General features: G+C 50.1%; 2 protein-coding genes across 7 annotated transcripts; both read left to right on the top strand.

The window, feature by feature from the left end:
• Positions 1-515: 515 nt before the first annotated feature.
• Positions 516-23,891, top strand: Setd1a (SET domain containing 1A, histone lysine methyltransferase). Of its 5 annotated transcripts, none has more exons than XM_057779585.1 (19): positions 516-700; positions 1,464-1,628; positions 1,855-1,950; positions 3,808-4,078; positions 7,742-7,863; positions 8,096-8,325; positions 8,903-9,761; positions 9,906-10,697; positions 11,142-11,318; positions 11,480-11,567; positions 12,207-12,364; positions 12,485-12,572; positions 16,206-16,535; positions 19,460-20,521; positions 20,900-21,072; positions 21,153-21,263; positions 21,448-21,567; positions 22,875-23,012; positions 23,089-23,891. In XM_057779585.1, the coding sequence occupies exons 2-19, from the start codon at positions 1,479-1,481 to the stop codon at positions 23,260-23,262; spliced, it is 5,139 nt and encodes a 1,712-aa protein (XP_057635568.1). In that variant the 5' UTR covers positions 516-700; positions 1,464-1,478; the 3' UTR covers positions 23,263-23,891. The 5 variants fall into 5 exon arrangements, with proteins under 5 accessions (XP_057635568.1, XP_057635571.1, XP_057635566.1 ...); XM_057779588.1 differs by lacking the exon at positions 516-700 and adding an exon at positions 716-866 and having other exon boundaries at positions 8,906-9,761; XM_057779583.1 differs by lacking the exon at positions 516-700 and adding an exon at positions 716-866.
• A 481-nt stretch (positions 23,892-24,372) lies between these two features.
• Positions 24,373-27,499, top strand: Hsd3b7 (hydroxy-delta-5-steroid dehydrogenase, 3 beta- and steroid delta-isomerase 7). 2 transcript variants are annotated; one of them, XM_057779589.1, is made up of 7 exons: positions 24,374-24,489; positions 24,841-25,012; positions 25,225-25,380; positions 25,618-25,726; positions 25,803-25,902; positions 26,037-26,199; positions 26,582-27,499. In XM_057779589.1, exons 2-7 carry the CDS (start codon positions 24,847-24,849, stop codon positions 26,995-26,997), a joined length of 1,110 nt encoding a protein of 369 aa, XP_057635572.1. In that variant the 5' UTR covers positions 24,374-24,489; positions 24,841-24,846; the 3' UTR covers positions 26,998-27,499. The 2 variants fall into 2 exon arrangements, with proteins under 2 accessions (XP_057635573.1, XP_057635572.1); XM_057779590.1 differs by lacking the exon at positions 25,225-25,380 and having other exon boundaries at positions 24,373-24,489; positions 26,582-27,467.
• Positions 27,500-27,518: the final 19 nt, after the last annotated feature.

Raw genomic sequence — 27,518 nt, 5'->3', positions numbered from 1 at the left:
ACGGGATCCGCAGATTCGCTACCCGACTCATTAGGATTATTTGGGCACCTTCCCTGGTCTGAAATTTTTCAGGAAGCTCCGAGAAGACTTCTCCCCTATAACCATTTCGCCCTAAGTCGGAAGTGGGCTGCTACTTGAGTTGGGCTAGGAAGAAAGACGCAGGAATAACAGTCGACACTGCCAACGGGGCTTGGCTAACCGGGCGTCATTTTCTAGACTCCAGCGCAGGTGAGAGGAGGTGACGGCCAAAGCCCAGAACGGTGGCGAATCTGCACTGCAGCCTCCTAGGCATTCGAGCTGCGCAAGGAAGGGGCAGGGAAGAGCAGCAAAGGAGCGCGCATCCTGTTCACTCATTTGCCCCGCCCGCCTCGCGAATCTGCGTCGTTCGACGCACCACTCAAATCTGCCGAGCTCCGGCTGGCCGCCTCCCCCTCGCTCCGCCCCTCTTTCCTCAGGGGCTCGTCGCAGCTTTCGTCGCCGCCGATTCGTCACGAACCCCAAGGCCGGGGCAGCTGGATGAGGGTGGTACAGTCCACTCTCCGGGGGATGCGGCCGATCTTCAGGCTTCCTAGGCTACGACTCCCGAGCCTTACAGGGCGCCGGCCGAGGCAGAGCCGCTCCGCTCGGCCCCGTGGATCGCTCCGCAGTCCTTGTAGCGAAAGTGCGAATGCAGACGCCGCGCCCGCTGGGCCTCGTGCAGGTGGCGGTGGTGTTTGGTGCGCGCGCCGGGGAGGTGGTGGTGGGGGGGCGCCGCCGCCGCCACCGCTGCGGGGCCGGGTCTCGCGCTGCCGCCGCCGCCGCCGCCGCCTCACGCCGCTGAGGTGCTGCGCGCGGTGGGGGGAGGGTGAGCCGCTCGCCACGAGCGGGTGAGTAGGGCCTTGGCGCGCGTGCGCGGAGACGGGGTGGGGGGGCACCGAACGCGCCCGGGCGGGAGGAGAGGGCAGCGGCGCGCGTTACCCGACCTCCCCCCCCCCCCCGCCTGGATTCAGGGACCGAAGCCGGGGCTCAGGCTCGGTCTCGCGGTGTTTCCAACGCCCCGGAGAGGTGCCACCTCTGGTCCAGAGGACTGGGGCGCGGGGACGCGAGCGGCCGTGTGGGAGCGGGAGCGGGGCTCGGCCCGGGCCGCTGGCCGGTGAGGAGGCGGGAGGGGGCGGGGCCTGCCAGGGGACGGGGGAGGGGTCTTGCGTGGAGGCCAAGTGGGGCGCGCTAGGGAGAGCGGGAAGGTCTGGGGGCGCGAGCTGGGCCTGGGCCCGGAGAGTAGACTTGGGGGGTGGAGGGGGAACGGAGTGTTAGAGTGAACCCGGGTCCTCAGGGCCCGATCTGAGGGAGCCGTGGGTCATGCCGAGGTGTGGGAACTGGACTGATGTGGGGGACCTGGAATCCGGGCTAGCCATGGAGGGGGACGGCAAGGGAGTCAGGCCTGAGGCTTGGACCCCCATTGCGTATCCCTCTTTTCCTGACAGTGTAAATGAGCGAGGATGGACCAGGAAGGTGGGGGAGATGGGCAGAAAGCCCCAAGCTTCCAGTGGCGTAACTACAAGCTCATTGTGGATCCGGCTTTGGACCCTGCCTTGCGCAGGCCTTCCCAGAAGGTGTACCGCTACGATGGAGTCCACTTCAGTGTCAGCGTGAGTGCCTCATGGCTTCCGGACTTCCCTGGACCTCGGGGCTGCCCCCCCCCCCCCCGCCCTGCCCGGTGTTCAACGCCTAGACCTCTGGGACCTGTAGCTTGCTTGTCCTTTGAGAAGGAGCAGGTTTTGGCAGCTCTTCCGTGTGTGCATCTCCACTGGCTTCCCGAAGTCGACAGCCTGCTAAGTTTTCGTCCTGGTCACATCACTCTCTTTTCTGTGCTAGGACTCGAAGTATACACCAGTGGAAGACCTCCAAGATCCCCGCTGCCATGTCAGGTCCAAAAACAGAGACTTTTCCCTCCCAGTTCCTAAGTTTAAGGTACGTATCTGCTGCTCTCCCAGCGTGCTGGTTCTTGGAGCGCGGCAAGGGTCCTAGCACCTTGCTCTTTCCCGTAGCCTCCCCGAGTGGCTGGCCCAGTGCAACGCAGGCAACCACATTTCTTTGCTTTTGAGTCTGTGAGGCTAAGATGTCTGAGACAGGAGGTGTACTTAAATAACTGAGGTGTCTCTAGTATGTCGCTAGTGACAAGGGTGTTGATGTCTGGAGGCATGAGGATGAGTGGATGTTCAGAGACAGCGTGACTGGGATACCCTAATTCTTCAGCAGTTAAGTGTACCGCTAAGGCCACTGCCCGCTTGGTGGCCTATGTCTCTCACTGTCGTTTGGGTATGTCCTCCAGCTGGTCTGTAAGAGTGGCTCCCTTTCCCACCGTAGATACTCTGCAAGCTTTGCACTGAGCCTAGAAACGTTGGTGGATCTTTGTTTCCTTCCAATTTTGTTTCTTTGTTTTGTTTTATTTCCCACTGAGTTTTAAAGTAATTTATGGGGTGTTTCCTCCCTCTTTCCCTTTCCCTGATGAGTCTTACTTAAGCTCTATCGGCCTAAATGTTTACTTCCCATACCTACTTCCAGCCTCATAGACCCAGACTCCAGAGACCTGAACACATTATCTTTATTCTCTCGGTCCTTTTCATTCTTCCTCTGCTGATAAATTACAACACCATATAACCGGGCTCACAACCTAGTAGCCTAGGAGTCACCTGGTAGTTCTTTCCTGTTCATCTTAATCTTTCTCTTATGTTCATTGCACTTGCTGTCTGTGGCTTCCTCCTCAGTTTTAGGCTCTTTTGCTGTTATTTGTCTCTGGTTCTGCTCTTATTTTACAAGTATGTATTTTCCCTTTTCTTTGTTTTTTTTAAAATTTTTTTATTTTTCTTTTCAAGACGGTTTCTCTGTGTAGCCTTGACTGTCCTGGAACTCACTGTGTGTTCACACTCAAGCTTGCACACACCATTGCGCACATGTCGAAATTAGAACACAGCTTGTAGAAACTGATTTTTCACCATGGGGTCCAAGGATCAAACTCAAGCTTGTCGGGCTTGGTAACAAGTGCCTATATCCACTGAGCCATCTTGCTGGCATGCTAGGTCTGTTTTGGAGCGTTGGCATGTGTGGTTATTGATCTGGGCATGCCTAATCACTTACTTGACTCTATACCCTTGTTATATCCAAACCAGACCAGACCCTCTTCAGTGTTTAGAAAACATCAAGATGGGTTCTGTTGTTTTGGAAACTTTGAGTTTTCTACAAAGCCCGGTGAGAATGATAGGAAACATCTTTGTGAATCTTTCCCTGACTTTTCTCTGTGTGAATGATCCTTTTCTTGGCTCCCAGGCACCCTGTGTACATCTCCACTATATCTGACTTATCTTTTTCTCTTTTTTGAGGCATGGTCTCCCTAGGTAATCCAGACTGGCCTTGAACTGCGGATCCTTGTGCATTAGCCGCCAGGTGCTAGTGTTATAGGAGTGTACACTACACTCAGAACTGTCTCGTCTCTTCTGAATGGGAAAAAAATTTTCCTACCTTTGTGTTTCTACTATCTAACCTGTGATCGTCAGACCTGAGCTAATAGATTATTTATTTCCTCCTACTGCTTTCTTTTGTGTGTGTTGATTCTTATATTTTATGTGTCTTTTTTCCCTTATTGTTGTCTTGTCATAAGCAGAAGTCAAAGAGAGGTCTGTGCTACTGTAGGGTTCATGATCCCCACTTTACTTGCCCATCACAAAAGTCTCCCAGTCCTGTCTTGATCTCATGAGTCTGAAGTTTCCCAAATGGTAAGGGAACTATGCTCATTATGGAAACCCCAGACTAACTCTTGTCTGTCCACAGCTGGATGAATTCTATATCGGACAGATCCCACTGAAGGAAGTAACTTTTGCAAGGCTCAATGACAATGTGCGGGAAACCTTCCTGAAGGATATGTGCCGGAAGTATGGTGAAGTGGAGGAAGTGGAGATCCTTCTTCATCCCCGCACGCGCAAGCACCTGGGCCTGGCCCGTGTGCTCTTCACCAGCACTCGGGGTGCCAAGGAGACTGTCAAAAACCTCCACCTCACCTCTGTCATGGGCAATATCATCCATGCCCAGCTCGATATCAAAGGTGAGGCTCCCTTGTCTCTTGCTTGGTCTCTAGCAGAGATTATATCTGTAAATACCCTATTGGGCTCAGCAAAGGTAATTGGGGTCATGATTCTTTACCCAAATTCTTGAGGCCAGGTGTGTTTCTGAACTTAAAATTTTTAAATTTTAGAGAAAAATTAAGGTACATGCAAGGTATTTTATGTTATTGATAGCATGGTAATGGCAGTACCCCATTGTCAATCATACTTTTCTGCTTCTAAGAAATTGTACTTAGGGAAAGACTTGAACTGTATGTAGGAAATTTAATACTGGGTTCTCCAAAGTACTAAGATTTCAGGAGGGTTCTATTATTTATGTTTTTGTGTGTGACTGTTTTGTCTACATGTATATCTATGTACAGCATGTATGCCTGATGCCCATGGATGAACTGGAGTTTTTTTGGTTGTGAGCCATCACGTGGGTGCTGAGAACTGAACTCAGTCCTAGAAGAGCAGCCAGTACACTTAACTGCTGAGTCATCTCTCCGGCTCAGTGAGGGTTTTTCTTTTTTTTTTTTTTTTTTTTGGTTTTTCGAGACAGGGTTTCTCTGTGGCTTTGAAGCCTGTCCTGGAACTAGCTCTTGTAGACCAGGCTGGTCTCGAACTCACAGAGATCCGCCTGCCTCTGCCTCCCAAGTGCTGGGATTAAAGGCGTGCGCTACCACCGCCCGGCAGTGAGGGTTTTTCTTTTTTTTTTGTTTTGAAATTATAGATATTTTATGCTTGCTTTAGTAGCACATATAGTATGATTGAAATTTTAGATAACTGAGGAACTGGAGTCTTGGATCAGTAGTGCCGGACATGCCTAGAATACTCGTGGCTTGCCAAAAAAAAATGTATCTATGAGGATAAAGATAATAAAGCAGAGTTTCATGGTGCCATGTGCCGATAATCCTAGTGTTTGGAGACAGAGATGGGAAGACTGAGGTTAGCCTGTCTACAAAGATGATTCCAGGCCAAATGGGGCTACATAATGAGATCCTGTCTCAAAAAACCAGAGAGGAGGTGGGAGAGAACTTAGTGGATAAAAATACTTACTGTGTAACGATAAAGTCTTGAATTTTAATCTCCGTCACTCATGAAGTCCAGGTATAGTTGTATGTGCCTGTAGCTTCGGTATTGGTGGGTAGAGACAAGCAGATCGCAGAAACTCGCTGACCAGCCGGCCTAAGAAATGGCAAGCTTCAGTTTAAGCACGACCCTGTCTTAAGGGAGCGAGGGAATGCAGTAATTGGAGATATCCATGTCTTCCTTTGGCCTCCATGTGTATGCACTTGGATAGCCACAAGTTCATCACACACAAATAAACAAAAGTAAAAAAAGATGAGGCGGGCTGGAGAGATGGCTCAGCGGTTAAGAGCACTGCCTGCTCTTCCAAAGGTCCTGAGTTCAATTCCCAGCAACCACATGGTGGCTCACAACCATCTGTAATGAGGTCTGGCGCCCTCTTCTGGCCTTCAGGCATACAATCAGACAGAATACTGTATAAATAATAAATAAATAAATAGATAAATAGATAAATAAATAAAAAAGATGAGGCTATTTTGAACCGCTTTCAAGGAATTGCAGAGAGAGATGAGACCCATGGCAGACTAGTTACAGGGGCCATCTAAGGGAAGCAGCTGTTAGTCGGTGTTCACAGGTGAGGGGATGACTCATGTCCTTCTGACTTTAGACTGCTGTATGTAATTGCACAGCTTTTATGTTTGTTTGTTTTTTGTGTTTTTGAGATAGAATCTCACTATGTAACTTTGTCTGGCCTTGAACTCACAGAGATCTTCCTGCCTCTGCTGCCTGAGTGCCGAGATTAAAGAGCCTATGATAGTTTCTGTGACTTTTTTGTTTGTTTTATAGGTTTCACTCTATAGCTTAGGCTGTCCTTGAATTCTACACTTGACCTCATGGGTGTTATTTTTGATTTTTTGTTTTGTTTTGTTTTGCCTCTTAAGATTTATTTTTTATTTATTTAATTTTTTTGGTTTTTTTGGTTTTTTTTTTGTTTTTTTTGAGACAGGGTTTATCTGTGTTACAGTTCTATCTGTCCTGGAACTAGCTCTTAACTCAGGGAGATCTACCTGTCTCTGCCTCCCAAGTGCTGGGATTAAAGGCATGTGCCACCACTGTCTTGCCTTAAGATTTATTTTTGTGCGTGCATGCGTGTGTGCGTGCGTATTCACCTGCAGAGGGCAGAAAAGGATGCTGGATCCTCTGTAATTGGAGTCAGGGATAGTTATGAGCCACCATGTGGGTGGTAGGAACCTAACCCAGGTCCTCTGCAAGAACACAAGATGCTCTTAACCACTGAACCTCTCCAGGCCCTTGTTTTTGTTTTTTGAGACGGTCTTCTGTTATGAAGCCTGGGCTTTAATTTCTTTTATAGCCAAGAATGACCTTGAGTTCTACTTCTCCTTCATCCTGGATCATAGGCTTGTGCCACTATGCTTGACTTGTCTGGTGCTGGGAATGAAATCCAGGGTTTTGTGCATACTGTGAAGATGCTCTACATTCCAGTTTCCTGTATTAGTCAGCCTTGCTGTCTGTCTCTGGCTGACTTGTACACTGTACAGCTCATGTTGAGCTGGTTGGGTCCTTGGCCTCACTTAGTCTCCCAAGTATGAGGATTGCAGGCATGTACCACTATACTGGCACTTCTTTGTTTTTATTCATTAATGATTTATCTCTCTATTTTTGGGTTTTGAGACAGAATTTCTCTGTAGCTTTGAACCCTTTCCTGGATCTCACTCTTTAGACCAGGCTGGTCTCGAACTCACAGAGATCCGCCTGCCTCTGCCTCCCGAGTCCTGGGATGAAAAGGCGTGCGCCACCACCTCCTGGCTGGATTGACCTTTGCAGCTCCAATTCTGCAGTCTTTAGTTTATAACATAAAGGGGTAATGGGCTTAGCAGCAGATAGACCTCTACTTTGCAGAGTACTTTCCTTAAACTTTATAAAATACTCTAATTGAGATATGTGTGTAAACTATGAGTTTATGAAACAGGGTGTTTGGATTGAGCCCAGGACCTCTGTCATGCCAAGCCAAGCACTGTGGCCTACCCATATTAATTTTTTTTCTAATAGTTAGGAGGTAAAGATGAGCCAGACTTTGTTCTATGACTCTGTAAAAGAGCAGTATGTGGTAGCACATACTTGGTAATGCCTAACCTTGAAAGTAGAGCAATAGTATCAGGAATTGAAGACCATTGGTTTTTTGTTGTTGTTGTTTTTTTTTTTTTTTTTTTTGGTTTCTCTGTGGTTTTGGGGCCTGTCCTGGAACTAGCTCTTGTAGACCAGGCTGGTCTCGAACTCACAGAGATCCGCCTGCCTCTGCCTCCCAAGTGCTGGGATTAAAGGCGCCACCACCGTCCGGCTAAGACCATTGTTTTCTATATAGCAAGTTTGACCAACCTGGCTATATGAGATCTTGTCTCAAAAAAATACAAAGACTAGATCTAGTCAAAGCAACCATAGGCAGGTAGAAATGAGGTAGACTTTCCCAAGGATTGAGTTGAGTATGAGATTGATGTTCTAAAACGTACAACTCAAGAAAATTGTAGGAAACTCGAGGCCTGCGGAAGAAAAAAGACTGCCAAATCAGGGAGGTTGTTTTTCCTTCTGACTATTGATTTCCATTTCTCTCCATCTAGGACAACAACGAATGAAGTACTATGAATTGATTGTCAATGGCTCCTACACTCCTCAGACTGTGCCCACTGGAGGCAAGGCCCTGAGTGAAAAGTTCCAGAGCTCTGGTGCAGCCACTGAGACGGTGAGAAGCTTGTGGCTGCTGTGGTATTAGGCACATGGACACATTGCCTAGTCACCAGAAGCAGGAGCCATCTGGGAAAGCCTTAAACTTTACTGTTAAGTATAGGAAGGCAAAGGAATAATGCCTAGGTGCTTTCAGAAACAAAAAACTGGGATTCTTGGATTGGGGCAGGACACATTTTTAAATTATTCCTGATCTTCTGTTATTTCTCCTTGCCTCATTTTCTCTCCAGACTGAAGCCCGCCGACGATCTTCCTCAGACACGGCAGCCTACCCAGCAGGCACTGCTGTCGGGGGCACCCCTGGCAATGGCACTCCCTGCTCCCAAGATACAAATTTCTCCAGCAGTCGACAAGATACCCCATCTTCCTTTGGCCAGTTCACCCCTCAATCCTCCCAAGGAACACCCTACACACCTCGGGGTAGCACCCCTTACTCTCAGGACTCTGCCTACTCCAGCAGGTATGGAAGGCACACCTGTTTTGGCCTGAGCCATTTGATTCTGGGAGCTATAGCTGTGAAGAATGAGCCCTAGGTCTCTGAGAAGGAGTCAAACTATTTTTTAGTCTTTAGTTTCAACTAACAGATTGCTGTTTTCAGGGATACTAGTTTGGGACCTGATCAGCAACATAGAAGCAAAATTGGGGAGTTTTGATTTGTCTGTTTTTATGTGTGTGTGTATGTGTCTCTGCATGTGTGTATGTTTATTGCATGCAAGCAGGCCAAAAGGAGACACTTTGGAACTGAAGTTATAGATGGTTATCATCTGGGTGTTGAGACTTGAACTCGGAACTTCTACAAGAACAGTCTGTGCTCTTAACCTCTAAACTTCGTTATATAGCTCATTTTTAGATTTATGTGTCTGAGTGTTTTGTCTGCATGTATGTGTGTACACACAGTGTTTTTAGTACTCATGCAGTGGATCACATGGAACTGGAGTGATGGTTTGAGCCACCAAGTGGGTGCTGGGATTGAACCTCTGTCTAGAGGGGCTTTGGTCACCCAGGGAGGAGCCTAGCTAACTCCCCGACTTCTTCAGCAGCACTTCAACTTCCTTCAAACCCCGGCGGTCAGAGAACAGCTATCAAGATTCTTTTTCTCGCCGCCATTTCTCCACATCTTCAGCCCCTGTAACCACCTCTACTACCACCTCAGCAACTGCTGCAGCCACTGCAGCCTCCTCTTCCACATCTTCATCCTCTTCATCATCGTCCTCTTCCTCATCTTCCTCAGCCTCTCAGTTTCGTGGTTCTGACTCTAGCTACCCAGCATATTATGAAAGCTGGAATCGCTACCAGCGTCACAGTTCCTACCCACCTCGCCGGGCAACTAGAGAGGATCCTCCTGGGGCCCCATTTACTGAAAATACACCTGAGCGCTTCCCACCTTCCTATACCTCCTACTTGGCCCCTGATCCCAACCGATCCACTGACCAAGACTACCGGCCCCCTGCCTCAGAGGCCCCACCTCCAGAGCCTCCAGAACCTGGTGGTGGTGGCGGTAGTGGTAGTGGTGGTGGGGCACCCAGCCCTGAGAGAGAAGAAGCCCGGACTTCCCCGCGCCCACCTTCACCTGCCCGTTCTGGCTCCCCAGCCCCAGAGACCACCAACGAGAGTGTCCCCTTTGCTCAGCACAGCAGCTTGGACTCCCGCATTGAAATGCTGCTGAAGGAACAGCGCTCCAAATTTTCTTTCCTGGCCTCTGATACAGAGGAAGAAGAAGAGAGCAACAGTGCAGGCCCTGGGGCTAGAGATGCAGGGGGTGAGGTGCCTTCTGGGGCAGGTCATGGGCCCTGCACACCCCCTCCTGCCCCAGCCAACTTTGAAGATGTAGCACCTGCAGGGAGTGGAGAGCCAGGGGCTGCCCGGGAGTCACCAAAGGCCAATGGACAGAATCAGGTGAGCCTGCCGTCAGCCATAGGATTGGGGAAGGAAGCTTAGGTCTTAGGGGAGCGGGAAGGTGCTCAGACGAAGAAACAAATGAGAGGGACACTCAGGAAGCTCTAGTAGGAGCTGTCTGTGACTTTCCTCCATACCCTACAGGCTTCTCCATGTTCTTCCGGAGAAGATATGGAGATCTCTGATGATGACAGGGGTGGTTCACCTCCTCCAGCCCCAACGCCTCCCCAGCAACCGCCACCGCCGCCGCCACCACCCCCTCCCCCTCCTCCTCCCTACCTTTCTTCCCTTCCTCTGGGTTATCCTCCCCATCAACCTGCCTACCTCCTGCCACCCCACCCAGATGGGCCACCCCCCCCTGAGTACCCTCCACCGCCTCCACCACCACCACCCCACATCTATGACTTTGTGAACTCCCTGGAACTTATGGATCGACTTGGAGCGCAGTGGGGAGGGATGCCCATGTCCTTCCAGATGCAGACCCAGATGTTAACTCGGCTCCACCAGCTGCGGCAGGGCAAAGGATTGACTGCTGCCTCAGCTGGTCCTCCTGGTGGGGCCTTTGGCGAGGCCTTCCTCCCTTTCCCACCCCCACAAGAGGCAGCCTATGGCTTGCCCTACGCTCTGTACACACAAGGGCAAGAAGGTCGTGGGGCATACTCCCGGGAAGCCTACCACCTGCCCTTGCCCATGGCAGCAGAGCCCCTGCCTTCTTCCTCAGTCTCTGGAGAAGAAGCCCGGCTGCCTCACAGGGAAGAAGCAGAGATGGCAGAAAGCAAGGCCCTGCCATCAGCGGGCACTGTGGGTCGTGTGCTAGCCACCCTTGTCCAAGAGATGAAGAGCATTATGCAGCGAGACCTCAACCGCAAGATGGTGGAGAATGTGGCCTTTGGAGCCTTTGACCAGTGGTGGGAGAGCAAGGAAGAAAAGGCCAAGGTGAGGAGGTCTAGTCCAGGGACACTTGAGTACTTACTGAAGAAGATACACCTTTGACTTTCCCTGATTGCCCAGTTCAAAGTAGGGATAAGAGAACATGAAGTGGATGTGGGCATTATGGGCAGGGGAATCAGACAGAGAGCAAAAGGTAAGCACAGACCTAGGTCACAAGAGCTTTGTCCTGGCGCCTCTGCTGCTTGCAGTGGACAGAACTCTTAAGTGTTTCTGGGCTTGTCTTCAGTTCTACCAATTGTCACAAGGTAGAAATTAGTAACTGTTTCCTAAGGGTGGATGGCCTAAAGTATCAGACTTGAGAATCTCTTTAACTGGCCAGAGATAGTGTCGGTTAATGGATGTCTGTGTTCTTGAGGCCCATTGTTGGTTCTTGGGCAGGAAGGAATAACTGCTCTGGAGTCTGCAGCTAAGTCTCCCTGCTATCTGCAGCCCTTCCAGAATGCAGCCAAACTGCAAGCCAAGGAGGAAGATAAAGACAAGATGAAACTCAAAGAGCCGGGCATGCTGTCCCTCGTAGACTGGGCCAAGAGTGGCGGAATCACGGGCATTGAGGCCTTTGCCTTCGGGTCAGGGCTACGAGGGGCCCTGCGGTTGCCTTCATTTAAGGTATCCAGGAATGTGGTGGCAGGGGAAAGCTGCTGGGCCTCCCTTCCTTGGGGAAATGATGGTTGGGAGTTGAGGGTTTTTTGTTTGCTTTTTAAATTTTCCCTCCCTCTCATTCTCCCTGATTAAGTTGTAAGTGGGCCCCATTTTTCTGCATCTTCCAGGTGAAGAGGAAAGAGCCATCAGAAATTTCCGAGGCCAGTGAGGAAAAGAGGCCCAGGCCTTCTACTCCAGCTGAGGAAGATGAGGATGGTAAGTAGACAGTCGGCAGAAGAGAAAGGTGTTCTCTTCAGAGTCTGATAGGAGAGGAGGAGTGAAGGGGCCAGGGTATTTCTGAGAACCAGGCACCAATTGGAGACCTTTATGCAGAGTTAAAACAAATGAATTCCAAAAGGCATCGGAAGCATCAGATAGACCTCTCCCAGAGTTAGGGTTTAATTATGGCTGTGCTGATTTCAATGAATCTGTGTTTTGGTTTTTCCACTTACAAAGAAAATCTGGAGTTTACCACCTAATGCTTTTGTGGTACAATCTTCCTAGTCTGTTGACGTCTGGGTTGTTGGTTGGCAGCTTGTGTGATTTGAAGCTTCTTTATTGAGTCAGATTTGCTTCTCTGGAGAACCCTCAGTCCTATATTGTTTTCTTGGGCCAAATAAAATAAGTTAGCATCCTCTTTCACCCAGCTTAGAAAATGATGAAAGAAAATGTGTGGGACGTAGCTTAAGTTGTGTAATATGTTAGTGTGTTCATCTGTGTGCTGAGTTTCAACTTTCCTGCCTCTAAGTTTGGCCTGTTAGTAAAGTGGGCAATAGTGTGTGTAAAGTTCCTTGCATCTGGCGTAGGAGAGCAGTAATTACCGATAAACTGCAACTGCTCTGACTTCTCTTGCAGATCCTGAGCGAGAGAAGGAAGCTGGGGAACCAGGACGTCCAGGGACCAAGCCTCCGAAGCGAGATGAAGAACGAGGGAAGACCCAAGGCAAGCACCGAAAATCCTTTGCTCTGGACAGTGAAGGGGAAGAGGCATCCCAGGAGTCTTCCTCAGAGAAGGTAAGATGCTGGGCACCAGAGGCCAGCTTCTCGCTTAGCTGGAACCCAGGCAGCTAGCAGGGCTTCAAGGATGAAAATTTGTCTTTTTCCTGTTAGTCTCATTTTTTCCTTTTCTTTAAGGATGAGGATGATGATGACGAAGATGAGGAAGATGAAGAGCGGGAAGAAGCTGTGGATGCCACCAAGAAGGAGGCAGAGGCATCAGATGGTAAGTTAAGTAGATTCAGGTCTGGCGGAGAAGGGATTGTAGTATCTAGTTTGTCTTTTTCTGACTTCATAGAGCTTTCCTGCTGGACTTCTGGCCAGTCTTGCCCTTAGCAAAGACAGTTGTTTTAGCAGTGTCCTTTGGAACATTAGCCCCATTAGTTCAGATTGTTCGTCTTCTGAAGCTAGTCTCCCTGTGGACAGTCCAGCAAAGTCTGTGTCTTTTCTCAGGTCCTAGAGGTGAGCGGTATGTATTCTCCTCTTGTACCTTAATGCTACCAGACTAGACCTTTTCATCTTAGAGCACTGCTCTTCTTGTGAGGCCCAGCCACCAGGCTTCCTTTCTCTTCCCTTCCTGTGCGATTACCAGACACTTTTCCATCTGCTTACACATCTTCCATGGGTTGTACATACTTCAGAAGTATGTATGAAGGGACTGCAGAGGTGGCACAGTGATTAATAGCACTTATTGCTCTTACAGAGGACCCATGTTTGGTCCAGCACCTAGGGTGGTTCATAACTGCCAGTAACTTCAGTTCCAGGAGATCGAATGCCTTCCCAACTCCACAGGCATGTGGTGTATGTATATACACATAAATATACTGTTTTGTTTTGCTTTTGTTTTTTGAGACAGGGTTTTTTGTGTAGTTTTAGAGCCTGTTCTGAAACTTGCTCTGTAGACCACCATTGCCTGGGTTTTTTTTTTTTTTTTAAAGAAACATGCATTGAAAATCTGTGCGTACTTGTTGTACTTGTTTTTTTTTTTTTTTTTGGTTTTTCGAGACAGGGTTTCTCTGTGGCTTTGGAGCCTGTCCTGGAACTAGTTCTGTAGACCAGGCTGGTCTCGAACTCACAGAGATCCGCCTGCCTCTGCCTCCCGAGTGCTGGGATTAAAGGCGTGCGCCACCATCGCCCAGCTTGTACTTGTTTTATGAAGTTTAGACAAAGCCTTGATTCAGACAGATGTAGTTACTGCTTTTAAGAACTTGTTTGAAGTTGGGCAGTGGTGATGCATACAGAAGCAAGAGGATCTCTGTGAGTTTGAGGCCAGTCTGGTCTACAGAATGAGTTCAGAACAGCCAGAGCAGTACACAGAAACTCTGTATCGAAAAACCAAAAGGGGAAGGAAAAAAAGAAAAAAAAAAAACTTGTTATGGCGGACACACTTGTTACTTTTTAAGGAACGTCGAAATAGAAATAGGATAAGTCTGGTAATGTGCTGGACCCGAGGAAAGAGCCACTGTTGAATGTCAGTCAGGAATTTCTCTAAGGTACTGTTTCAGCAGTGGCTGGGGTTGGTAGCAATAATGATCTGAGGTCTCTGCTGAAGAAGCAAAGGACTGGTTGACCTGCTAAGAATGAAGACAGCCCCCTTCTATCTGCTGTATCTCTTAACGTGTGTCTTGAATTTGTCTTTGTTCCTGCTGTTTTGCCTTTCTCAACTGCTTTTGTAGTCCTCTTGTGCCTCTACCTAAGTGGGGTGCTAGGATTACAAACATGCCAGCATGCCTGGTGTGTGTGGTGCTAGGGAGCAAACAGTACTCTACCAGTTGGCCTGCATCCCCCAACTCCTCTGCTGCAATCTTGACTGATTTCTGTGTCTCTTCCTTCCTTCTATTTCAATCCATTTTCCAAACAGCTAATAGTATTTTCTTTACTAAAATGTGCATTTTGGGAAATGTACTCACTTCTCTAGAAGGTCTTTGCCTGACTCCCTATTTTCTACCAAAGTGGGCATTATAGGCCATTTGTATAGTCAGCCATTCTAGCCCCTGCTCATACGTTCTTTTCAGTTTTATCTTTCCATGTTCCAGTTTACCGCTACTATTACCACCTTCTAATTTACTCCATTATGGAATTCATAGATGCATCTGATTGCTTGCTCTTGCTCCCTCTCTCCCTGGCCTCATTGCCTTTCAAGTGCTGGGGTTGTAGGAATTTTCCATCATACCTCTTCAGGATTTCTTAGTGCTCTCTCATGCAGTACTGATCTTCTGTAAGTGTGGTATTTATATATATGTGTGTGTCACATATATGTATGTCAGCTCTCTCCTTCCGCCATGTAAGTTTCAGTGTTCAAAGTCAGGTCATCAGTTTGGCAGCAGGTGCCTGCTGAAGCCATCTTGCTGGGCCCTTGTTTTGTTTTGGTTTTTTTTTTTTTTTTTTTTTTTGGTTTTTCGAGACAGGGTTTCTCTGTGGTTTTGGAGCCTGTCCTGGAACTAGCTCTTGTAGACCAGGCTGGTCTCGAACTCACAGAGATTCACCTGCCTCTGCCTCCCGAGTGCTGGGATTAAAGGCGTGCGCCACCACCGCCCGGCCTGTTTTGTTTTGTTGAGGAAGAGTCTCACATAGCCCAGGCAGGCCTCTAACTTATTATGTAGATGAACAAAACCTTACTTAAACTTCTGGTCTTCCTGCCTCCACCTGTAGAACAAATGTGCCTATCACCATGACTAGCTTTTTATTTAACTTTATGTGCATTGGCCGGGCGGTGGTGGCGCACGCCTTTAAGCCCAGCACTTGGGAGGCAGAGGCAGGCGAATCTCTGTGAGTTCGAGACCAGCCTGGTCTACAAGAGCTAGTTCCAGGACAGGCTCCAAAACCACAGAGAAACCCTGTCTTGAAAAAGCAAAAAAAAAAAACCAAAAAAACAAAAAAACAAAACTTTATGTGCATTGGTGTGAAGGTATCAGATCTCTTGGAACTAGAGTTACAGTTGTGAGCTCATGTGCATGTGGGTGCTGGGAATTGAACCCTGGTCCTCTGGAAGAGCAGCCAGTGCTCGTAACACCTGATTCGTCTCTCCAACTCTATTTTTTTTTTAAATTTATTTGGCTTTTTATTTATTTAAAAAAATTTTTTTTTTCAAGACAGGGTTTCTCTGTATAGCCCTGGCTGTCCTGGAACTCTCTCTGTGTAGCAGACTGGCATCAAACTCCCAGAGATCTGTTGCCTCTGTCTCCCGAGTACTAGGGTTAAAGACGTCCCACCATCACCCAGCTGACTGACTTTTTATTTTAATTAATTTCTTCAATTTAGTATACAATGTAGGATTTTCATTATAGCTATACATTTATATGACATACACTAATCATACCTTTCCTACTGTTTGCTGGTACCCTCTCCTGAATTGTCCCTCCTTTTGCTTTAATCCACATACATTTATTGACCTTCCTTGTTCTCTTTTAAACCTCTCTCTATTCTTCCTCCACACCCAGCGTCCTTTCTATGTTCAACGCATATACTGTTTATTGCAGAATTCTTTGAGTCCGTCTTCTACAAACCTACTTTGGTCCAAACTGACTACATGCCAGTCTTTAGGTCTCTCTTTTTTGTTGTTATTGATACTCCTGATTTATCTCCATTTCTTTGTGGTCAGATAGCTCCTCTTCCTCCTTTTTGATTTTAGCATGTCCTTAGGGAGGCCTTCCCAGACTTGCTCTTTTAAGCAGAACCCAGGGCTTTCTTTCCTGTGTTCTTCAGTCCCTTAGGCTAATGTTAGTCACTGTGAGAGACACTTGCTTATTTAACCTCTTGACTTCTTGGACTTCTAGCACCAGACCTAGAGCCACACAGCCAGAGTATTTAGTGAATGATCCCTCATCTTGACCATTGATTGTCTCTTCTGGATTTCCAGGTGAGGATGAGGACAGCGACTCATCCTCCCAGTGCTCTCTGTATGCTGACTCAGATGGTGAAAACGGGAGCACGTCAGACTCCGAGAGCAGCAGCTCCTCTTCCTCTTCCTCCTCCTCCGCCTCCTCCTCATCATCATCATCATCTTCCTCATCAGAGTCTTCCTCTGAAGAAGAGGAACAGTCAGCAGTCATTCCCCCAGTGTCACCAACCCCCAGAGAAGTCCCAGAATCCCTTCCAGCACCCGGTGAGAAGCCTGAGACAGACAGGGTGGTAGACTCCCCTGCCATGCCTCTCCCTGAAAAGGAGACATCACCCACACGGCCTACAGGTAGGTTTCATCAGACAGATCATGTAACTAAGATGTGTGTTTGTCAGTGTCTTGGAGAATGGCGTCTTCCTACACTTTGTACCTGAGGTGCTGTGTGTATGTGGAGGCAGTTAAATGGTCACGTGCTAACACTAACTCATGTCTGAGTTTGGCCTTTGCTTTCCTTTGCAGATGTGTATGGTCCTTATTATTCTGTAGCACGTGCACATGATGGTCCTGTGGTAGGGACTATGCGTTCATACAGTAGAAGTTTATTGAGCACTACTACTACCAGTAGCAGTACAAAGACATGATGGTGTGTCTGACAGGAGCTGTTCTCATCCTCATAAAGCTTTCAGTCTACAGGGAGATACAGGCCATTCAAGCAATAAGTGCATAAAAATAACTATGATTTTAAACCATTAAGTACTATGAAGGGAAGATGCAAGGAACTCAGATTCTTGAAAGTGTCTTTGGGTCTGGGCACATCATCCTGCTGAGGCACAGTGGTCTGAATAGCAGACACTGAGGAGGAACTAGCAGATATATAGGCTCTACATAAGGCACAGAATACAAGTTGGAACACCTGTAAGAAAGGTCACCCTATGGTATGTTGAAAATTTAGGGTGAAGGGTGGCCAGAACTTGGTGATACTACATGCCACAAAAAGATGGTAAAGTGACCTAGGAATATAGGCACGGATGATTTGGAGTTGAGTTGTGGCCTCTGGACTTTGAGTTGAAAACATTGGCAATTGGGTTATAGAGTTGAGGTTTTGGAGTCAGGCAGGAAGATGCAAAGTTTGAGGCCATTTTAGACTTTTCAGGCCTAATCTAGGCAATTTAGCAAGACCCTCTATCAAAATAGAATTTTACAAAGGTCCAGCAGTCTGGCAGTGATAGTATTTACTTAGCATGCATAAAGTCCTAGGTACAGTGTCCAGTACTAACTGACTGAATACACAAATAAATAAAAAATGAAAAGGCGGGGTTAGACTATGTCATTGTGCACAGGAGAAGTTATAATAAGATAGAAGTGCCTTGGACGTGACAGGTCATTAGAATTACAAACTTCAGATGAATAGTTGAGGCTGAAAGCAAGTAATAAGGCACAAAGGAAGGTAATAGCGATAGCTAGTTTCCTCTAAGGGTAGGGTATACAAGGAGGCCTGTGTGGCTTAGTGCCAGGAAATTGGGGAAGACCTGAAAAGGTAGTTCACACGTTCCTCTGGAAATTGTCAGCTTAATAACTAGTAGCCTAATTAAAGAAAAGACGTTGAGGGTCTAGATATAGCAGCCAATTTCAGTCAGTTTATGTAGCAAAAGGGACAGTTGGGTGTGGTGGTACATGCCGGTGATAATGAGCTTCATCCTGGACTCCACTGAGCTCCGGGCTAGTCTGAGCTACATGAGACCTCTTTCAAAAAGCAGGGGATGGAGTGGGCGGGTGTGGGTATGCTTACATGGTGTGCTTACATGGTGTGCTTACATGGTGTGCTTACTGGGAGAGTTCAGAGACGAGTAGAGCATCTTGGTCTTGCCTTTTTTATTTTCTCTTTTGGTTTTTCAAGACGGTATATTTGGAGCCTGTCCTGGAACGTGCTCTGTAGACCAGGCTGGCCTCCAACTCACAGAGATCCACCTGCCTCTGCCTCCTGAGTGCTGGGATGAAAGGTGTGCGCCACCACCGCCCGGTGGTCTTGTCTTACTTTTGTCTTTCCCCAGGAGATCGGTTTCCTTTGTTTCTTCATTCCAGCACAGTGTTCATACTCACCAACCACCAGGCTAGCGATAGGCTAACCAACCTACTATCTTAGACCTTCTTAGAAGTCTGTGATTGGGCCAGCTTGGATCAGGTCCAGTCTTTGTGCTATCACTTAGTGATGGCCCTGAGGGAGAAAGCTGGGGGGCACTGACTTCTAGGGCCTTGTCTTTAAGAATTGAGGTCATGGGCGAGCAATTCCCAGAAAAAAAGTAGTTGTACTGCATGAGCAGGTGACCCAAAAATTGTATCCTAAATGAAAGCCTGCGGAAGTGAGGGACCAAAGAAACATGTGTAAAGAAGCTGAGTTGGATGCTAAGATGTGTACTTTGCCATTGTCTGAGACCCACGTGATACCCACATGACACAACACATTGACCGGCCTTACTCAGTGTTCCCAAGTAAGGAGCACTCAGTTTAAGGCAGTATGCTCAGCTGATTGCTGCCTGCCCAGCCAGATGTAGTACTGGCTGCCACTTAATATTGAAAATGGTACAGTTAGATGTAAAAGCTATAAGCCCACAAGTGTCTAGTCATGAAATGTGTTCTTTTCCAATGGTCTTATAAATAATCTAGAAGCCCAATTTTTTTGTGGCAGCCCTTCCCTCCCCGGTTTTTCTAGTTTGACTAGTCATTTGATTTGGTCAGTTATCCCATTTGAATGAAAGCTTCCTGCACTTATCTGTCTCTTCTGAGTTTTCTCCATGCCTGACATGACCAGAGTAGATGCTTGTTAGCTGGAATAATGAATAGGTACAGAGCCCTATCCTGTTCAGGGAGCACACAGGGCTGAGAGTGATATGGGCAGGAGAGAGGCAGGCAGGAGTGTCCACTGTGTAAGCAGGTGTGTGTATTTATCACCATGAATGTATTAGATGGAAGCTGGCTGGGCAGTGGTGGCGCACACCTTTAATCCCAGCACTTGGAAGGCAGAGGCAGCTGGATCTCTGTGAGTTCGAGGCCAGCCTGGTCTACAAGAGCTAGTTCCAGGATAGGCTCCAAAAGCTACAGTGAAACCCTGTCTCGAAAAAAACAAAACAAAACTTTAGATGGGAGCTGAGGCAGAATAGGGTAGAACTTGATGAAGTAAGGCTGCTTCACGCTAGTATAGCTGAGCCCAGGTCTCCAGCCCTGACAGTTTTGTCTGATGAAGTTGGCCTTTGCCCATGTGCTTCCATCCCCAGGTACTGCTGAGGAAGCACCTCCTAACGTACCACAGCCTCCTCCAGAGCCACCAGCTGGACCTCCAGACCCTGCCCCCCGCCTGGATGAGCGCCCCTCTTCTCCTATCCCTCTCCTACCCCCACCCAAGAAACGCCGGAAAACTGTCTCCTTCTCTGCCACTGAGGAGACACCAACCCCAGAGCCTCCCCCAGCTGCCCCACTGCAGGCCAAGTCTCCTGGTCCAGTCTCTCGAAAAGTTCCCCGGGTTGTGGAGCGGACCATTCGGAACCTGCCCCTGGACCATGCATCTCTGGTTAAGAGTTGGCCTGAGGAGGTGACCCGAGGGGGTCGGAATCGGGCTGGAGGTCGTGTCCGCTCTACTGAAGAAGAAGAAGCCACTGAGTCAGGGACAGAAGTGGACCTGGCAGTGCTGGCTGATCTAGCCCTGACCCCAGCCAGACGTGGGTTGGCTATCTTACCCACTGGTGACGACTCAGAGGCCACAGAGACCTCAGACGAGGCTGAGCGCCCAGGTCCTCTACTCAGCCATATCCTCTTGGAACACAACTATGCCCTGGCCATCAAGCCTCCACCTGCCACACCAGCACCTCGGCCCTTAGAGCCAGCTCCTGCCCTTGCTGCACTCTTCAGCTCCCCAGCTGATGAAGTCTTGGAGGCCCCTGAGGTGGTGGTGGCTGAGGCTGAGGAGTCAAAGCAACAGTTGCAGCAGCAGCATCTGGGGCAGGAGGGGGAGGATGAGGAGGAAGATGAGGAGGAAGAGGAGTCCGAGTCTTCAGAAAGCAGCAGCAGCAGCAGCAGCAGTGACGAGGAAGGAGCTATTAGGAGGCGCAGCCTCCGCTCCCACACTCGACGAAGACGGCCACCACTCCCACCCCCACCCCCACCGCCTCCTTCCTTTGAACCAAGGAGTGAATTTGAGCAGATGACCATCCTATATGACATTTGGAACTCAGGCCTGGACTTGGAAGACATGAGCTACTTGCGACTCACATATGAGCGGCTGCTGCAGCAGACCAGTGGGGCCGACTGGCTTAATGATACCCACTGGGTCCATCACACAAATATCCTGAGCCACAGAGCCTGCTTATTTCCTAGAGCAAGACACGGGGTTGGGGTGGGGACAGCTTTCCTTGGGGTCATGTGGCCAGAAATGTCATCCTCCGGTCACTCGTAGGATCGTATACTGGTCTCCTATCTGTGTAACTCACTGTGCCTTGGTTAGCTTTGGGGTTCTCTAGCTGCCAGCTCTCTTTTTCCCTCTGCCTTGTGTCTTTTCTGGCAGAACAGGTAAGATCTAGACTTGCCTTAACCAGTCTGTCTCCTGAATGTTCGCACCGTTGGACCAGCTACCGGGTAGGCTGGGTTTGGGGTGGACAGGAGGTGTGGACCCCAAGGGACTGGCCAGTAGGGAACCTGTTCTCTTCCTTAACACCCTGCACTCACCAACCTAAGCACTCCAAAGCGCAAGCGACGGCCCCAAGATGGGCCCCGGGAGCATCAGACAGGCTCTGCACGCAGCGAAGGTTACTATCCCATCAGCAAGAAGGAGAAGGACAAGTACCTGGATGTGTGCCCTGTCTCAGCCCGACAGCTGGAAGGCGTGGATACTCAGGTAGAGCCCTGCCCCAAGCCCTAGCTTGCCTCCTCCTTCCAGTCCTTCAAGCACTCACCACCGCCTTATCTTGTTCACAGGGGACTAATCGGGTGCTTTCTGAGCGACGGTCAGAGCAGCGGCGGTTACTGAGCGCCATTGGCACCTCAGCCATCATGGATAGTGATCTGCTAAAGCTAAACCAGCTCAAGGTCAGGAGGGGAAACTGGAGGAGGGAGGAGACCCAGTGAAAAAAACCACAACAAGGAGATTGCCCCTGGTGTGATCCTGTGGGACGGGAAGGCTGAAGGGAAGGGAAGGGAAGGGAAGGGAAGGGAAGGGAAGGTGCAAGTTTGTGGGGGCATCCGACCATTAAAGCTACTTTCTGTCTCTTAGTTCCGGAAGAAGAAACTCCGATTTGGCCGGAGCCGGATCCATGAGTGGGGTCTGTTTGCCATGGAACCCATCGCAGCTGATGAGATGGTGATAGAATATGTTGGCCAGAACATCCGCCAGGTAAGGTTCAGCTCCAGATCAGCCCAGCTGCTGACTGTACAACAGCATGAGATTTCACGCCATCATCGGGCTTTTACAAAGCCTCACTCATTACTGCTACTGCCACTGCTCAGCTTTGAGACTTACTTAGTAAAGTAGACGTTAGTAGGCCAGCCTCCCGGGAACACTGGGCAGTAATGATAGTCAAGAATGGTGTTGATACCAGGGAGTTGTAGATGTCGGGACCCAGAGCCTCCCAGAGCCCTGGAAGCTAAAGGGCCGTGAACTCCTGGGGCAGCAGGATACATGTGCTCCAGTTCTGGGGACAGTGTGTGCAAAGGCTTAGAAGCTGCATCCTCTTAGGAAGATGAGGCCAGTGCCTGTGTTCAGGGCTAGTGACAGAGATGTGAGCCTGGAAATGCAAGAGGAGCCGACTCCTCAGAGCTGGAACTGTATCAGTCAAGTGTGACCTTGTGGATGGATGGGGAATGTCCTGGAAGCTGTGCAAGCAAGGACTTGAGAAGCTAATGAGCTCCCTCTGGCTGTGTAGAAAAGAGCTTGTGTAGGCTGGTCTCAGTAGGGCTTAATGGCAGATCAAAGCCAAGGTATGGAAGAGGTAGTGGCCCAGGGATGACAGGTCCAGAGTGGTTGACAGAACCAGGTAGTTGGCCGTAGAGGGTGAAGGTAAGGTGTTGAGGTCTTTCTCAAGGCATCCCCATTAGCTTCTAGGAATGTGATTGGGAGCAGCAGAAGGAACAGAAATAAGATCAGGATTGTCCCAGTGTAGACATGGGCTCAGGGTCCTAGGGTTGTAGGGATGACATCCCACAGTCCTACTGAGGTGGACTTGGCTGGAGATTGAAGCCTGGAGGAGTCCTCACCACAGAACTGCTGGTTAGGATTCTGCAAAGGGGTCAGGTCACCCAGTGAGAATGGAGAGTGCATTGCTTATTTCCTGGGAATGGCTGCCCCTTGCTGAAAGCCTTTGTCCTGGTACAGACCATCTGCCATCTGCTCTTGCCAGCTGCCCATAGGTGTCTGTTTGGGAAGGATAGTCTTAGGAGAGGATTCAGTTGAAGGCATGGCACTGTCATTTCAGAAGCTGCCCCAAGCCCACAGCATACTGTTGGCTCCACTGTGGCCACAGGTTCTCCGAAGAGCCAATACTGGTTTCTCCAGAGTCCTTCTGTGGCTGACTTTGGGTCAGAATGGGTGGGAGCAGGTAGATCCAGGTGCTTATCCAATCAGCGTGACCCCAGGAGCTGCTGGGAGCGAGTCTAGCCCGTGCAGTGGCTGATGTCCATGACGTGTGCATCTCATCCTCCCAGATGGTAGCTGACATGCGGGAGAAACGCTACGTTCAGGAGGGCATTGGCAGCAGCTACCTTTTCCGGGTGGATCACGATACCATCATTGATGCCACCAAGTGTGGCAACCTCGCCAGGTTCATCAACCACTGCTGCACGGTGCGCTCAGGGCTGGGCCAGGGCTGGGCTGGGCAAGGGTGAGGTGGGGCTGCGGCTTACACTGCCCCTCCTGCAGCCCAACTGCTACGCTAAAGTGATCACCATCGAGTCTCAGAAGAAGATTGTGATCTACTCCAAGCAGCCCATTGGCGTGGATGAGGAGATCACCTACGACTACAAGTTCCCACTAGAGGACAACAAGATCCCGTGTCTGTGCGGCACTGAAAGCTGCCGTGGCTCCCTCAACTGAGGTGGGGCAGGACTGGTGCCCTCACCCCTATTTATTCCCCCTTGGTGCCCTAAGCTCCCAGCACCCCCAGCCTTAGTGGGCTCAGCAGGGCCCACATGCCCCCATCTCCACATGTGGGATAGGGGCCCTGAGCCCAGCAAGGGAGCCTCAGTCCTTTGAGGTAACTTCTGACTCCCCATACCCTTTGCCCAACCACCCTCTCAATTTTTTTTTCTTTGCGGAGAAGAAGCTGTAAATGTTGTGTAGCTGCCAGCAGCTGTTTCCTGTGGAAACCTGGGGTACCAGCCTGTATAGATGCTATTCTTGGGGGCTGAAGAGCCCTCTGCTTCATGTTAGTGGGGACTTCCCCTTCTGTCCTATATGCACCCCTCCCCAATTTAGGGGTCTCTGGGGCAGTGGCCATGTTCTCCCCCTGGGGGGGCCTTTGGCCCCTAGTCCTGGGAACTCTGTGCCTGGAACCCTGCCTCATCTGTTCCTGCCAGACCCTGTGGGTCACCCTCCCACCCTGGTGTCTCAGAGCTCTGGCTCAGTGGGCCAGGATGGTGGGGGGCAGGCCCTTCTTGTTGGGCTGGATTGTATATAATGTTAATAGTGAAAACCCAACGCCACATTTTTATAATTGTGATTAAACTTTATTGTACAAAAATGCTTGGTCAATATCTTTGGGAAGAGCAGGCTGGGATGCGGGTGAAGCGAGAGAGGAAAATGGGTGGCCTGAAGTTTGGGGTGAATAGGCCTGCGGACAGCAGTATTGCTGTGGACCAACCACCTAAAGGACTACAACAACCATGCCCGTATCTCGCCAGGGATGCTAGCCAGAGCTGTACCAAGATCAGGCTTCCCTCCTCTCTCTCCCCAGAACCACAGCTGGTGCTGGGACTCCAGCCTACTGGGAAACCCAGCAGGAGGGAAGAAGCAAGGTCATGTAGCAGTGATGAGGTCACCCTGTCACCCCATTATCCCCAAATACGTCATTACCAAGTGGGCAGGTTCTGTCCTCTGCCACAGAGAGTGGAATGGCCACCAGGGGGCACTCTGGCAAGAGAATTCCCTCCTCCAAACTCCCTTGCCCGCCCCTAGGGGTGGAGGCTAGGCTGGTCTTCCTGGAATGGGCCAGGGAGGAGGAGCAAGCGGAAGGAAGGAAGCCTGTGTGCAGCTAGCTGGCCCACCAGCCCAGGACACAGCCTCTCCCAGTGGCCAGTTTGGACTCCCTGGGACTAGCTACAGGTAGGCAGAGATGATACTGAGCCCAAGGGGCCCTTCTCTTACTTTGCTCAGTCCTTACCACCTCCTTGCACCCTTTCTAAACGACTCTTTCCCTTTTTTCCCTTCTTTAGTAACCCCAGTCATTTTTTCCATCCACCTCAATCCCTAACCCGTTCTGCATCCAATCCAAGTGACTTAGCAGGGTAAGAGGGTAGGCAGTCTGATTGCTACCAGCACACAACTGCAACCCACAGCTACTAAGCCTTTTCCACCTAGATTATCGCCCCACCTACTAGATCCCTTCTAGGAAAAACACATAGTTGAAGCAGGTGGTGTCTGGCAATTCTAGTGAGCTAAATTCTCTTCCCACAGCTGAGCATGGCAGAATCTGCACAGGTGCCAACACTGGTCTACCTGGTCACAGGTGGCTGTGGCTTCCTGGGGGAGCATATTGTTCGAATGCTGCTGGAGCGGGAGCCCAGGCTTCGGGAGCTGCGTGTCTTTGACCTGCACCTTGGTTCCTGGCTGGAGGAGCTGAAAACAGGTGACTGAGTGGGACAGTAGGTGTGGCGCCCCAACCTCCCCAAACTGGGATTTGTGCAGTTGTGGAAAAGGTGATTCCTATGTCTGTCCTCCAGCTCACGCAGACGGGATGGGTGAGTCACGGGGAACACGTGGTCCCCCGGGGGCATGCAGGCCGAACTCAGCACCCGGCTAAGTCCTCAGCTCTGACACTGCCTTGGGCTTCTCCACCAGGGCCTGTGCAGGTGACTGCCATCCAGGGGGATGTGACTCAGGCCCACGAGGTGGCAGCTGCCGTGGCTGGATCTCATGTGGTCATCCACACAGCTGGGCTGGTGGATGTATTTGGGAAGGCCAGTCCAAAGACCATCCACAAAGTGAACGTGCAGGGTGAGGTGCTACCTACATGTTCTTCCGTGTGACACCCGTCATTCCTTAGCATGTGGCCTGACCTTAGCATGGGCATCCTGTGATTTTCCTGAGAGCCTATCCTGCTGATAACGGGGCCCCGTCACTGCTCCCCCACCCTTTCCTGACCTGTGGTGGTTCACCCTGGACACAGGGTGAAGCCGAAAAAGATGTCAAGGCAGGAAGAAGACAGCTTGCATTTGTCCCTTCCCTTCATAGGCACACAGAATGTGATCGAGGCTTGTATACGGACTGGAACTCAGTTCCTGGTTTACACAAGCAGCATGGAAGTTGTGGGACCTAATATCAAGGGCCACCCCTTCTACAGGTGAGCTCAGCCCCACTGAATGTCAGAGTCAGAGGCCCTTTACCTCCAGCGTTGAGTCTGTTTTCTCCCCCTCTAGGGGCAATGAGGACACCCCATATGAAGCAGTCCACAGGCACCCCTACCCTTGCAGCAAAGCCCTTGCTGAGCAACTGGTCCTGGAAGCCAATGGAAGGAAGGTAGGCTGCAAAAAACAGGGCTTGGGCTGCTGAAGGTAGAGGAGAACCTGACCCCCAGGCTTCTTTGCATTCATCTCCACCCCATGGTGGCCAGGATAGAGGCGTGTGCTCCAACACGTTCCCTTTGCCACCAGGTCAACGGAGGGCTACCCCTGGTAACATGTGCCCTTCGACCCACGGGCATCTACGGTGAAGGTCATCAGGTCATGAGAGATTTCTACAACCAAGGACTGCGCTTTGGGGGTCGGCTCTTTCGAGCCGTCCCAGCTTCTGTGGAGCACGGTCGAGTCTATGTTGGTAAGGACAGAGCAAGGCAAAGGGAGCCCGAGAGCAGTGCAAGGGGGCTGGCTCTGAAGGTGGCAGAGTCACGAGTGTCCCCTGGCCCTGTGATCATGTGGGCACTTTCTGCATGGATCGCAAGAGAAAGTCTCCACGCCAGCTGGGAGGGCTGACATGTCATGGGTTATGCCGAGCACTGAAGCAGGGTGAGGACAGTTCTCCAGAGAAAGACAAGGGCAGCATCCAGACAGGAACCGAGTAGCTACAGGATATCCGGGAGGGCAGGTGGCTACAGGGGTGGGGGAGAGCCACCTTGACCAGTTGGTAGTGAGGTTTGGGCCAAACAGGGGCCTGGACCAAGGGTCCTCAGGGGCTTATCTGCCTCCCTCCCTACTGGTAGGCAACGTGGCTTGGATGCACGTGCTGGTGGCCCGAGAGCTGGAGCAGCGGGCAGAACTCATGGGTGGCCAGGTGTATTTCTGCTATGATAAATCACCTTATAAGAGCTACGAGGACTTCAACATGGAGTTTCTGGGTCCCTGTGGACTTCGGCTGATAGGTACCCACCCACTGCTGCCCTACTGGCTGCTGCTGCTGCTGGCTACCCTCAATGCCCTGCTGCAGTGGCTGCTCCGCCCACTGGTGCTGTACACACCCCTGCTGAATCCCTACACTCTGGCCGTGGCCAACACCACCTTTACTGTCAGCACCAACAAGGCACAGCGCCATTTTGGCTACAAGCCCCTCTTCTCATGGGAAGAGAGCAAGGCCCGCACCATTCACTGGGTGCAGGCCTTGGAGGGTTCGGCCTGGTGACAGCAGGGCCAGGGACTAGAGGCCACTGCGGCACACAATCAAGGTTCTGAACCTTCAGAGCCTGGATGGAGAGAAACGACTGCCTTCTGAAGCTAGGGGCTGTGGTGCCTGACTGGGTGGTAGGAACCGTGCCACGTTTTCACTATATAGATCTTGAGCCTGGGTGTTATCCCAGCCTCTGAGTTCTAACAGGGTTTAGGAACAGGCCGCCTATCTTTGGTCCTGAGGCCTGCCAGCTGAGTGGCAAAACTGATTTCTAAATGGTCTCACTACCCTTCCCACTTCCGGTTTCTCAAGCAGGAAGGGGCTCACGCTGGTCTGCTTACTCCAGGTGGTCTTCAGACCTGGCTTCTGCCACATCTGGCTCTCCCTAAGGGGTTATAGTTCCATCATTATTTTAAAGTGTTATCTCTTTTAGACATTTATCTTTTAATTTGCTTTAAAGAAAGCTGAAGAAATCAGTGAGTTTCCATGTCTTCTCCAACCACATTCAGTGCCTGTGATATTGTTAGCTTTTTGCC

The sequence above is a fragment of the Chionomys nivalis genome, chromosome 8 (genome assembly GCF_950005125.1).
Source record: "Chionomys nivalis chromosome 8, mChiNiv1.1, whole genome shotgun sequence".
NCBI classification, from domain to species: Eukaryota; Metazoa; Chordata; class Mammalia; order Rodentia; family Cricetidae; genus Chionomys; species Chionomys nivalis.
The sequence above is the reverse complement of the archived record's forward strand: the minus strand, read 5'-3'. Positions and strand labels throughout refer to the sequence as shown.